General features: G+C 43.3%; 1 protein-coding gene across 1 annotated transcript in view; it reads right to left on the bottom strand.

Annotated features, from left to right (window-relative positions):
* spag17 (sperm associated antigen 17) overlaps positions 1–14,346 on the bottom strand; it is a 382,475-nt gene that overhangs the window by 40,532 nt on the left and 327,597 nt on the right. Inside the window, exon 49 of the mRNA XM_072513741.1 lies at positions 4,748–4,944. Coding sequence (XP_072369842.1) covers positions 4,748–4,944 — 197 coding nt within the window. The remainder of the gene's footprint in view (positions 1–4,747; positions 4,945–14,346) is intronic.

A 14,346-nucleotide genomic window follows, 5' to 3' on the forward strand; every position in this document is an offset into this window, starting at 1 on the left:
AAAAAGACATTTATTAAACATGAAAAAAAAGGATTATAATACAATACTCCTTTACCCCCCGCCTTACCTTAACAATTACACATAGGTTTTAATATTAACACGGATGCCAAAATATATTTGAAGATTCAATGATCTTATCAAATCACAAAGTCCCTTTGATGCACGCAAGATGCCACTGGTCAAATAACACTCCATTCTGAAACCCCAATTGCATGTCGATGGATGCCTCCTAAGAATCCCCCAGATGATTGTCACATAAAAATTTCCAAACTTTAATCTCCAAAACATGCTTGAAAATCTTCTCTCATAACCATGCTTTCCATTAACGGTTCGCACTCCAAAATCCAGTCCACATTTTCCAAAAGCCTCTTGTGAACAGTGCACTTGCTCCACTTTTACCAGTGAATTCAGTCCAGGATTTTACACCAACCCCTTACAGGATTTATTTGTCTCGACTTACTTCCACTGTTACACACACTGATGTCCATCTAATACTGTCTTCCCAATTACTTTAAAACTTTTTTCACAGACTGTAGTAAGAAATTACAAACTTAAGGGTTACTTTAGAAATCTAGCCCCTTTCTTTCTCTGGAGCTTGCTTTTTTGCACATTACTCCATTCTACAGCTTACCTTGCTTCAAGCAGAGATGAGAGATGTTTTTTCTATGGCTGGCTGCAACTGTTCGGGCTTTCAGTTAAAATAAACTAAGAACATTGGAACATAGGAATTAGGAACAGAAGTAGGCAATTCAGCCTTTCGAGCCTGCTCCACTATTCTATCAGATCATGGCAGATCCCTTCCTGGTCTCAAATCCACCTCCCCACCAGTTCCCATGGCCCTTTAACCCTTTTTAAATCAGAAATATATCTGTATTCTTCTTGAAACCATTTCATGACTCAGATTCCACTACTATGGGGCAGCAAGTTCTACAAATTCACCACCCTCTGCGAGAAGTAGTTCCTCCTCATCTCAGTTTTAAATCTACCACCTCTCAACCTATATCTGTGACCTCTCATTCTAGATTGCCATACAAGGGGGAACATTTGGTCTACGTTTACTTTATCAATCCCTTTTAGTATTTTATATACCTCGATCAGATCCCTCTCATCTTTCTAAACTCCAGTGGGTGTCAGCCCAAACTGTTTATGTCTCCTTCTACGTCAACCCTTTCATCCCCAGAATCAATCTTGCGAACCTCCTCTGAACTGCTTCCAATGTCACCACAATCTTCCTCAAATAAGGAGACCAAAACTGGACACAATATTCCAGATGTGGTCTCACCAACACCCCACACAATTTCAACAACACTTCTCTACTTTTATACTTCAGTCCTTTTGCAATAAACGGTAACATTCCATTTGCCTTTTTAATTACATGCTGTACCTGCATACCGACTTTCTGCGATTCATGAACAAAGATACCCAGATCCATCTACCCGGATGCATTTTGAATCTGTTTTCCACTTAAATAATAATTTGCCTTCCTATTTTTTGGGCCAAAATGGATAACCTCACACGTATCTACATTAAACACCATCTGCAAAATTTCGGCCCAATCTCCTAGCCAATCTACGTCCATCTATAACATTTTTATCTCCTCTTTCCCACCTATTTTAGTATCATCCACACATTTTGCTATGTTACACTCTGTCCCTGATTGCAGATCATTTATATAAATTGTAAACACTTGAGGTCCGAGGACTGACCCCTGCGGCACCCCACTAGTTACAGTTCGCCAATCAGAGAAGGATTCATTTATCCCAATCCTCTTTCTGTCAGTCAGCCAATCCTCAATCCAATAATCCAATAATCCAATCTAGTACTCTACCCCCAATCCCCTGCAATCTCGCCTTCTGGATAAGTCTTTTATGCGGCACCTTGTCAAGCGCCTTCTGGAAGTCTAGATATAGCACATCCACAGGTTTCCCCATTATCCAAAAAAGGAAAGCTTTTTGCTTCATTTTACAAGAGCCTCTAGCTTTTAAGCAATGCCTGCATACCTCTGCTGGACTATTAATTTTTCATGGCGTAACTCTCTCTCTCACAATAGATTCCGAGCCAGAATTGAAACCAACCCCCACACATACAAACATTGTTGGCTTGCATGAATCTTGCTATAGGTCCTTTCAGGTACAGAAACATTAAATTAAACACACATACAACTATACCTTATTTCTAATATTTATCCGTCTCAATATAAATCCCTTAAAACTACCTTTGTTTCCCTAACAAGAGGCGCAAATTGTAAACCAAAGGTGATGCACACAACCTTTAATGTTAAAAAAAAATCCCAAGAAGCTTCACAGAACTATTATAAACAAAGTTTAACACTGAGCCACATTAGGCGATATCTGGGCAAATGCAACAAGCTTGGTAGATTTTAATGAGTGTCTTATCATAGAATAGACTCATAGAATGGTTATAGTGCTTAGGAGGGCATTTGGCCTCTTGTGTCTGTGTCAGCTCTCTGTGAGAGCAAATCACCTAGTCCCACCCCCTGTCCTTTTCCCATAGACCTACAATGTTTTTATCTTCCGCTAATTCCACTTCAAACCACCTCTCATTTTTCTAAAGTGTAGAATATAAGCCCATTCTACTCATCGGAGAATCCTCTCAACTCAGAAATCAATCTTAAGGACTGAAGAAAGGTAGAAAGGCAGACAGTTTAGGAAGTGAATTCCAGACCCTTAGGCCAAGGTAGCTGATAGCACAGCCACCAATAATGGAGCAATGAACACGAGGGATGCTCAAGAATCTAAAATTTGATGAGTACAGGTCTCTGGGAGGACGTGGGCAGACAAAATTACAGCAACAGAGCCCATAAGCTAAGGTGCAGCACAGTTGGGTTACATTATGGAGGTAGAAATAAACAGTTTTTGTGATGGGCAGCATTTGTGCTCTGAAGCTCATCTCAAGGTCAAATATGTCTGGTTCAGCCTTGGAGATTTTTCAGAGAGAATGAAAAGAGGAAGTAGCTACAGAACAAAATTTGTGGCGGGGACCGAAAGCAAGGCTTCAGTTTTCTTAACAAGTAATCAGAGGAAATTGCTGCTCATCCAGTACTAGATGCCTGATAAGCATTATGATAATTTAGCAACTGTAGAGAAGTTAAGGGAGGTGTTGGTGAGCTCGAGCTGGGTGTTGTCAACACACATATGAAAACCGAGGCTGTGTTTTCTGATGATGTTGCCAATACTTAGCTGAGAAATTGGAGGGGACCAAGGACTGATCCTTGAGGGAGACCAGAGTCAATGCTATTGGAGAACTAAGAGAAGCCATAACAGGTGATACTCTGGCAATGATTAGGTGGATTTGTGCGCAAGCCTACTGCTGCACTTAAGTTACACAAGAGTGACTAACAATGATTTCCCTCTATCGTTTGTAGGTGGCAAGCTGTTTTAGGAATCATTGCAGTTTTACTTTGTGTCTCCCTCAAAAACACAAGTGAAATTAGGATTACAAACAGGAAATCCACTTTCAACCACTCATGGCAGAATGCAATATAAAGTGACAACAACTTACATTTATACCATGCCTTTAGCATGGAGGGACATTCCAAGGCATTTCCTAGAAGCATAGACAGAAATGAATGCTGATCCAATGAAGGAGCTATTAGCAGGAACAACTAAAAGCTCAATCAAAGAGATGGCTTTTCAGGGTCAAAGTCAATCAGGGCAGTGGTGGAGCTGAGAGTTTTCGAAAGGGGATCCAGTATGAACCCAGGGATCTGAAGGCTCTGATAGCAGCAATTTAGTATGTTACAAATCAGCTTCTTCTTTTTTAAATAAATTTGGAGTACCCAATTCATTTTTCCAATTAAGGGGCAATTTAGCGTGGCCAATCCACCTACCCTACACATCTTTGGGCTGTGGGGGCAAAACCCATGCAAACACGGGGAGAAAGTGCAAACTCCACACTGACAGTGACCCAGGGCCGGGATCAAACCTGGGACCTCGGAGCCGTGAGGCAGTAGTGCTAACCACTGCACCATCGTGCTGCCCAACAAATCAACTTCTTCTTGACCATATCAGTAACATCTACACAGAAAAGGAAAATTAGGTGGTGTATTTTCTTACCGATCCTTGGCATTAGCTGTTTACTGTCAACCATGCACAAACAATAATTAAGGTTAGATGGTAACTCAGGGAAAGATGGTGGCGTAGTGGTAATGTCACTGGTCAAGTAATCTAGAGGCCCAGGTTAATCCTCTGGGGACTTGGGTTCAATCCCACCAGAACAGCTGGTGGAATTTAAATTAAATTAATAAAATGTTGTAAAAAAGCCATCTTGTTAACTAATGCCCCTTAGGGAAGGAAATCCCTAAACCTTACCTGGTCTGGCTTACATGTGACTCCAGATCCACAGAAATATGATTGAGTCTTAACTGCCCTCTGCAACTCAGTTGAAGGGCAACAAAAGCTGGTATTGTTAGCATCACTCACATCAAGGAATAAAGAAAAAAATAGCACTGTTCCTGGGATCTCGTAGTGAATAAGTCTATTATACTGTCCTTTCACCAGCAAGACTCGAGCTCAGCATCATCCAAATAGCTTAAGTTAGTGCTGGTGCCAGGCCCTAGTCTTTATCTTGCCCATTGAGATTCATGCATGTGCTTAATAGCCCTTCCATCTCTCGGTGATGATATTTCCTATTCAAGAGTGGCATTTTCCAATTAAAAAGAGATAGGGAAAAACATTTTATTCTCAATTTAATTTGTTACGTGAACATAAGATACAGAATAAAATACCTGCAGGTGTCTATTCCGACATTCTTCAGTAAGACATTGTAGCTGTAAGTAAAACCCTCTTGGAGGACACCAAAATTCACTTTTCCTGGAAACAACTCAAAGCCTCGTGTTGGTTTCGTCAATATACCACCTGCTATGGGACCAGCAATGGATACTGTATTGACTTTTCTTCTGACTGGCTCTTCAATAACAGCAAACTGTAACGGATAAATACAGACTTTTTAGGGGCAGTTTTAAAGTCATCTGTTCTGCAGAACTTATCAGTTGGATGGCCAGTTAACATTGGCGGGTGACTTAACAAATAACAATTCTCCTGGATCCAGATATCTTTAATTTTAATCCACTCTGTTGAACAGGAAACAATGGTATCGATTGAAACCAGTGGGGTCCTTCTTTAAATATATACATCGGATCCAGTGATGTCATTGAACTCTATTTGTAATTTAAATAGTGATCTGAGAGGGGGGGCATTGTAGGGAAGCTAGCTGAAGATAGTGAGAGGAAGATCCATGACCAAAAGAAGCCATTTAATCTAAGTTTTTAATCCTTTTCTTGTGGGGTTACCAACTTTGGCTGGACAGATTCCAGGCAAAGTGCCATAATCTCCGACCTTCATCTGCCCTCCACTTAACTCCAGCCATTGGTCTGTCAGCCATCCTGGCAGCAGTGAAGCCTGGAGCTCTAGATGCCACCACCTCTACGTGAAAGTAGAATTGGCCATCAGCCCACCCAGACAAAAGCTCTGGCTAAGCACATCTACACATTCACTCTATCTATATCTATTAACATTTGGTATCCTAAATTTCCTAGATTGCTTTCAATGGTCACAGGAAATAGATGCCGATTCCAGTAAACCCCTGGTTAATCCATGAGGGTTGTAAACCCTAGAGGAAAAGCAGGAATGCTAAGGAAAAGCAGGAATGCTCCTCGAGGAACCCACAGGGAAGGCGTCAGCCACCTCAGTCTCTGGTGCCTCATCCTTCCTTTCCAATAGACTATCCCAAAAGTCTACACACAACTAGGGACACTTGAGCCTAGTCCCTGTCACTCAAAAGTCAATATTAGCTGCAGGTTTATAATGGATGAAGGTGTGGAAATGGGAACAGGCTGACAAGACGCATAGGTGAGGAACTGGAGCTGTCACATGAGGCCCTGGCTGGCCATCTGCAAGAGCAGTCAAGTCAATGCATAAACTCATTATCGCGATATGGACTTTGTGATTCCCACTTTACACAAAAGAACAAGACCATGCTATGAGTATGTAACGAACTTCCAGACACAGGTGATCAACTTTGCAGCAGGACGAAGAACAGACAAAAGAAATTATTAGACTCCATAATGAGCTGATGGCTGGTCAGGCGAGGGTGTTTCACAGAACAATGTGTCTTGATTGAACTGTCCTGGATAAACATGAGTATCCTGTGTTTTCCATTAACAAGTTGGGGTCTGGGTGGGACAATAGCCAGTTGTGGGCATCTCCCTATGGCTCAATGCCAGCATACCAGTATAAAGAAAGGAACATCAGAACAGATCCTCAACGATAACCTGGGAGTCCCCCAGGCACAACCATCACAAGAAGAATGGACCCTGGGTTTTGAAGCGCAGAGAAGACATCCACATTGAGCGATCGTAGCCTGCCAGCCTCCTTCACTAAAGCCTAAAGCTCAGCTGTGAGTCTGACTCATACTTTGTTGAGTAAAAGAATGTGAACCTGTTTTGTCCTTTGTTCATCTCGAAAATAAGGGCACTTGGGTGAAACGTTTGATAATACACTGGTTGAAGTATCTGAGGCGTTTCAGGTACAGCAAAAAGAAGAAGGGTGGGGTGTTGGAGCAGGATGTGTGATTGGGGAATGGTTTACCCAGTTTAAAGTAGTTCTAAGGAGCTCTCCTGCCCCACACAAAAATGTGAAAATAAATTTAAGAATCACCAATGACTTTTCTAGCTCTGGATCTGGCTACTGGTAGGTTTGCCGACAGAGGTGCCAACTCTATATTCCCTTTGTTCAGGCTCTGATCATATTACAGATTGTATCCTGATGAAACCATCGGGACAGATCTGCATATGTAAAGCAGGAGCCTTCTTTTTTCCTGCTTAAAAACTGGTTAATATGGAATGCACTGTGAAGGAAGCAAGATCAGTGGAGGAAGAAAACAGTTGTTATTTAAACTTGTCCCATCCTTTTATGCCAGCAGAGGCAATTAAACTCTGGGCCATTCTTTCAAACAAGATTTCTTTGTCAGTATGAAATAAAATATGGATTGATGGTTTAAGCAAGTGCAGTCAAGGTTCATCATCAACACAAATTCTGTATAACATTTTATTTCATGATACTGTATTTGTAGTAATTAGAATTACAACAATTTATGGAAAATCCTGGTTTGTTATTGCATTCCCAGGCTACAAATAATAAAAAAATATTACTATACATATGAAATTCATATAACTGACATCTCATCCTCTTTTTTAAATTAAAAATCTGTTAATTAAATGTAACTATGTTGGAAATTACTTGTTTCTTCAAATGGCAGCTGAAATGTTTGAACAGTTTTCAGTTTTTACAAGCTGCCTCATTCGTAACAAGAACAAAAATTTAGCACCTTTATCTTGTAAAAGCTCCCAAAGCACTTCACAGGAGCAATTAGCAAACAAAATTTGAAAACAAGCCACATGAGGACTTATTGGGATAGGTGACTAAAAGCTGTCATTTAAGTAGGTTTTAAGAAGCATATTAAAAAGATGAGAGGGGAGTTAGAGACGTTTAGACATAGAGGGCGGGATTCTCCGCCAGGTCGGAGAATCCCCAGGGGACGGTGTGAATCCCGCCCTGCCGCTCCAACGACGGCTGCCGTATTCTCCAGCGCCGGTTTTCGGGCAGGGGCGGGATTGTGGTGAACCACTGTTATTGTAGTTCCACTATTTTTCCACTGTTACTTACAGCGCTGTATATATTCTCTGTTACTGTTTGTTCCATTGTTACTCACTGTGTTATATATTGTTTTTCCGTGGCTCCGCCCCACTGGGTTTTGTATATAGTTGACTGATCTGTAGCCCTGTCTCCAGTCTGGGTTCAGCAGCAGACAGGCTACATCTTAGAGTATTAAAACCATTACTTTGTTTTCTGCAACTTGCCTCATGTATAATTGATGGTGTATCAGGGGTTTACACCACGCCGGTCGGGGACCGGTAACAGCGGCCTCCCCAGCAATTCTCCGGGCCCCGATGGGCCGTACGTCCGCCAGTTCCTGGCCAGTCCCGCCGGCGTGAAATGGACATGATCCCACACGGCGGAACTTAGCTGGAAGGCCGTATAGTGGAGTCCTTGGGGAGGCGCGGGAGGATCTGGCCCCAGGGGGGCTCATGGTGGCCTGGTCCGCGATTGGGGCCCACCGATCTGTGGGCAGGCCTGTGCCGTGGGGGCACTCCTTCCTTCTGCGCCGGCCTTTATAGGGCTGCGCCATGGCCGGCGCGGAGAAGAAACCCCCTGTGCATGCGCAAGAACATGGCGACGGTTCTGCGCATACGCCAGAACACGCCGGCGGTTCCGCGCAAGTGCAGGACCATGGCGGCACTTTGGCGCCGGTTGGCGCATGCCAACCCCTCCGGCGCCAACACAGCCCCATTAGTGCGGAGGATCCCGCAACTTCCAGGTGGCCCGACTCCGGAATGGTTCGCGCCGGCGTCAGGCCATCCCGCCGATTGCGGGAGAATCCCGCCCAGAATTTCTAAGCTTTGGGCCTAGGTAATTGAAAGCTCAGCCACTGTTTTGTGTTTAAGTGCCATAATGCATTCTCAGTGATCATTCTTATTGAAATGATCTCTAAAAAGGCAGCTTACGAATAGAAGACACAAACTTCCCCCTTTTCCTACCGAATGAAGGACAAATTTGTATGCATGATCATGTGCAACTGAGTTACCCAAGTTACTCAAAATACACCTCCTGTTCTCATCCATTAACAATTGCTTGTTCGACTAGTCAGTCTCTGAACCTGCATTGCATACAGAGCCATTAAATCACGCAGGCCGCTTAAAATGGTACGCGGCGTGTTGTCACTGGCTGTTTGTGTGGATGAAGTTCCCACTTCGGGAACTGTTGTTCCCGTTGCACTTACTGCAGTGTAACAGTTGTGGTTCTATTATCATTCTTGGGAGCGTGGACTTCTGGGATTGAATGCAGTTTTGCACTAAGTATAACTGGTGAGATTTCTTCCTGACTAGCCAATTTCTGTGAAGAGACAGCTTCACTTGTTATTCATATATGCCTACGGTTGTGATGGTATATTTGGTCATTCACTTCCACTGCATACGATCGAGGTGACAATTTTTCTATGCATTTCACAAGTTTCCATGTGGACTGACACCCGAGCATCGAAGGTTTGCACCCTGACTGACTCTCCATTACTCAGCTCTGGCAATGGTTTGGCAGTTTTGTTAAAATGAAATTTGGCTTTCTGCCACTTCACCTTGATTTTTTTCTCCTTACACCTGTAACTACTTCTGTTTCAGTAGCTTTTTTTTCTCCTGCAAGAGTCGTTTGCATGTGATAAGACATTAGTCTTTCGACTGGACTACTTTCCATGCCATTGGTCAGTGTGTTTCTCCACTTGAGGATGGCCTTGTTTATACCTGTGCTCCATTTGTGCAACTTCTTGATGATTCCTTTGGTGATTTCCACTGCCACCTCAGCCTTTCTACTTGACTGGAGATAGTGTGGTAATGATGTGTCATGTTGAATTTTCCAATCTTAAGTGAATCAGACGAATTCTTAACTTGTGAACTGAGGGACATTGTTACTCATCATAATGTCTGAAATACTGTAATGATTGAAGTGCGCTTTCAGGAATTCTACTATTCCTTCTGTTGTTGTTGAAGTCAGCTAGTCTAAGTCCTGGTAGTCCAAAAAGTAGTCGACAGTGGTCAGATAATCAGTTCCTGCTTGAAGGAAATCAGCTATTTGTGATAGGTAGTAGGCCATTTTGAAATGAAATTAAATGAAAATGAATGAAAATCGCTTATTGTCACAAGTAGGCTTCAAATGAAGTTACTGTGAAAAGCCCCTAGTCGCCACATTCCGGCGCCTGTTCGGGGAGGCTGTTACCGGAATCGAACCATGCTGCTGGCCTGCCTTGGTCTGCTTTCAAAGCCAGCGATTTAGCCCTGTGCTAAACAAAAAATTTTCTAATGTAAATATCAAAGCCCAGTCTTAAAACCCATTTTAAAGAAAGGATTTCAGTATTCATAACCTTATGTCATGACAAAACACATAACTTGAACAGAGGTACAGAACTTGACACATCCACAAACTAGCTGGAGATAAATGCAACATTTTTACTGCCAATATGAACTGACTATTGTTCTGATGAACAGAATTCAAAATTAGTTTCATATTAAAAATGAGCCGTACCAGTAATCAGATCAAGGTCAGAGTGAGCACCATAACAAAATGAATCCACCATTGTTCAGAATATGAATAAAATGTGAGTCAGCAGAAAACCAGTAAGAACCAGACTCGATTACAGCACAAAATCACATTCCATAGCACACACAAAAATTCAAACATGAAACATTTAAAACTTATGTTGCACATTGAGGATTGACAGTTAACTATACAATCAAATGTATTTGAAACTCACCCAAACCAATCAGGACGACATAGAGGTAGGGACAGATGGCCTCAGACTGATAACATTTTCCTTAAACATGAGAGTTAGAACATAGAACATTACAGCGCAGTACAGGCTCTTCGGCCCTCGATGTTGCGCCGACCTGTGAAACCACTCTAAAGCCCATCTACACTATTCCCTTATCGTCCATATGTCTATCCAATGACCATTTGAATGCCCTTAGTGTTGGCGAGTCCACTACTATTGCAGGCAGGGCATTCCGCGCCCGTACTATTCTCTGAGTAAAGAACCCACCTCTGACAGCTGTCTTATATCTATCTCCCCTCAATTTAAAGCTATGGCCCCTCGTGCTAGACATCACCATCCGAGGAAAAAGGCTCTCACTGTCCACCCTATCCAATCCTCCGATCATCTTGTATGCCTCAAATAAGTCACCTCTTAACCTTCTTCTCTCTAACGAAAACAGCACTCAGCCTTTCCTCATAAGATCTTCCCTCCATACCAGGCAACATTCTGGTAAATCTCCTCTGCACCCTTTCCAATGCTTCCACATCCTTCCTATAATGAGGCGACCAGAATTGCACGCAATACTCCAAATGCGGTCGCACCAGAGTTTTGTACAGCTGCAACATGACCTCATGGCTCCGAAACTCAATCCCTCTACCAATAAAAGCTAACACACCGTTCGCCTTCTTAACAACCCTCTCAACCTGGGTGGAAACCTTCAGGGATCTATGTACATGGACACCGAGATCTCTCTGCTCATCCACACTGCCAAGAATCTTACCATTAGCCCAGTACTCTGTCTTCCTGTTATTCCTTCCAAAATGAATCACCTCACACTTTTCTGCATTAAACTCCATTTGCCACCTCTCAGCCCAGCGCTGCAGCTTATCTATGTCCCTCCGTAACTTGTAACATCCTTCCGCACTGTCCACAACTCCACCAACTTTAGTGTCATCGGCAAATTTACTCACCCATCCTTTTATGCCCTCCTCCAGGTCATTTATAAAAATGACAAACAGCAGTGGCTCCAAAACAGATCCTTGTGGTACACCACTAGTAACTGGACTCCAGTCTGAACATTTCCCATCAACCACCACCCTTTGTCTTCTTCCAGCTAGCCAATTTCTGATCCAAACTGCTAAATCACCCTGAATCCCATGCCTCCGTATTTTCTGCAGTAGCCTACCGGGGGGAACCTTATCAAACGCTTTACTGAAATCCATATATACCACATCAACTGCTTTAACCTCATCCACCTGTTTGGTCACCTTCTCAAAGAACTCAATAAGGTTTGTGAGGCATGACCTACCCTTCACAAAACCGTGTTGACTATCTCTAATCAAATTATTCCTTTCCAGATCATTATACATCCTATCTCTTATAAACCTTTCCAAGATTTTGCCCACAACAGAAGTAAGGCTCGCTGGTCTATAATTACCGGGGTTGTCTCTACTCCCCTTCTTGAACAAGGGGACAACATTTGCTATCCTCCAGTCTGCTGGCACTATTCCTGTAGACTAAGATGACTTAAAGATCAAAGCCAAAGGCTCAGCAATCTCCTCCCTAGCTTCCCAGAGAATCCTAGGATAAATCCTATCCGGCCCAGGGGACTTATCTATTTTCATACTTTCCAGAATTGCTAACACATCCTCCTTATGAACCTCAAGCTTTCTGGTCTAGTAGCCTGAATCTCAGTATTCTCCTCGACAACATTGTCTTTTTCCTGTGTGAATACTGACGAAAAATATTCATTTAGCACCTCTCCTATCTCCTCGGACTCCAAGCACAACTTCCCACTACTGTCCTTGACTGGCACTACTCTTACCCTAGTCATTCTTTTATTCCTGACATATCTATAGAAAGCTTTTGGGTTATAGAACATAGAACATAGAAAAATACAGCGCAGAACAGGCCCTTCGGCCCACGATGTTGTGCCGAAACTTTGTCCTAGATTACTCATAGATTATCATTGAATTTACAGTGCAGAAGGAGGCCATTCGGCCCATTGAGTCTGCACCAGCTCTTGGAAAGAGCACCCTACCCATAGTCAACACCTCCACCCAACACTAAGGGCAATTTTGGACACTAAGGGCAATTTATCATGGCCAATCCACCTAACCTGCACATTTTTGGACTGTGGGAGGAAACCGGAGCACCCGGAGGAAACCCACGCAGACACGGGGAGGATGTGCAGACTCCACACAGACAGTGACCCAAGCCGGAATCGAACCTGGGACCCTGGAGTTGTGAAGCAATTGTGCTATCCACAATGCTACCGTGCTGCCCTTAAGAACAAATAAATCTACACTATATCATTTTACCGTAATCCATGTACCTATCCAATAGCTGCTTGAAGGCCCCTAATGTTTCCGACTCCACTACTTCCACAGGCAGTGCATTCCATGCCCCCACTACTCTCTGGGTAAAGAACCTACCTCTGACATCCCCCCTATATCTTCCACCATTCACCTTGAATTTATGTCCTCTTGTAATGGTTTGTTCCACCCGGGGAAAAAGTCTCTGACTGTCTACTCTATCTATTCCCCTGATCATCTTATAAACCTCTATCAAGTCGCCCCTCATCCTTCTCCGTTCTAATGAGAAAAGGCCTAGGACCCTCAACCTTTTCTCGTAAGACCTACTCTCCATTCCAGGCAACATCCTGGTAAATCTCCTTTGCACCTTTTCCAAAGCTTCCACATCCTTCCTAAAATGAGGCGACCAGAACTGTACACAGTACTCCAAATGTGGCCTTACCAAGGTTTTGTACAGCTGCATCATCACCTCACGGCTCTTAAATTCAATCCCTCTGTTAATGAACGCTAGCACACCATAGGCCTTCTTTACAGCTCTATTAACTTGAGTGGCAACTTTCAAAGATGTATGAACATAGGCCCCAAGATCTCTCTGCTCCTCCACATTGCCAAGAACTCTACCGTTAACCCTGTATTCCGCATTCATATTTGTCCTTCCAAAATGGACAACCTCACAATTTTCAGGGTTAAACTCCATCTGCCACTTCTCAGCCCAGCTCTGCATCCTATCTATGTCTCTTTGCAGCCGACAACAGCCCTCCTCACTATCCACAACTCCAGCAATCTTCGTATCATCTGCAAATTTACTGACCCACCCTTCAACTCCCTCATCTAAGTCATTAATGAAAATCACAAACAGCAGAGGACCCAGAACTGATCCCTGCGGTACGCCACAGGTAACTGGGATCGAGGCTGAATATTTGCCATCTACCACCACTCTCTGACTTCTATCGGTTAGCCAGTTCGTTATCCAACTGGCCAAATTTCCCACGATCCCATGCCTCCTTACTTTCTGCAGAGGTCTCCCATGGGGAACCTTATCAAATGCCTTACTAAAATCCATGTACACTACATCCACTGCTTTACCTTCATCCACATGCTTGGTCACCTCCTCAAAGAATTCAATAAGACTTGTAAGGCAAGACCTACCCCTCACAAATCCGTGCTGACTATCCCTAATCAAGCAGTGTCTTTCCAGATGCTCAGAAATCCTATCCTTCAGTACCCTTTCCATTACTTTGCCTACCACCGAAGTAAGACTAACTGGACTGTAATTCCCAGGGTTATCCCTATTCCCTTTTTTGAACAGGGGCACGACATTCGCCACTCTCCAATCCCCTGGTACCACCCTTGTTGACAGTGAGGACGAAAAGATCATTGCCAACGGCTCTGCAATTTCATCTCTTGCTTCCCATAGAATCCTTGGATATATCCAGTCAGGCCCGGGGGACTTGTCTATCCTCAAGTTTTTCAAAATGTCCAACACATCTTCCTTCCTAACAAGTATTTCCTCGAGCTTACCAGTCTGTTTCACACTGTCCTCTCCAATAATATGGCCCCTCTCATTTGTAAATACAGAAGAAAAGTACTCGTTCAAGACCTCTCCTATCTCTTCAGACTCTATACACAATCTCCCGCTACTGTCCTTGATCGG

Source organism: Scyliorhinus torazame, chromosome 8 (assembly GCF_047496885.1).
Source record: "Scyliorhinus torazame isolate Kashiwa2021f chromosome 8, sScyTor2.1, whole genome shotgun sequence".
In the NCBI taxonomy this organism is placed as follows: Eukaryota; Metazoa; Chordata; class Chondrichthyes; order Carcharhiniformes; family Scyliorhinidae; genus Scyliorhinus; species Scyliorhinus torazame.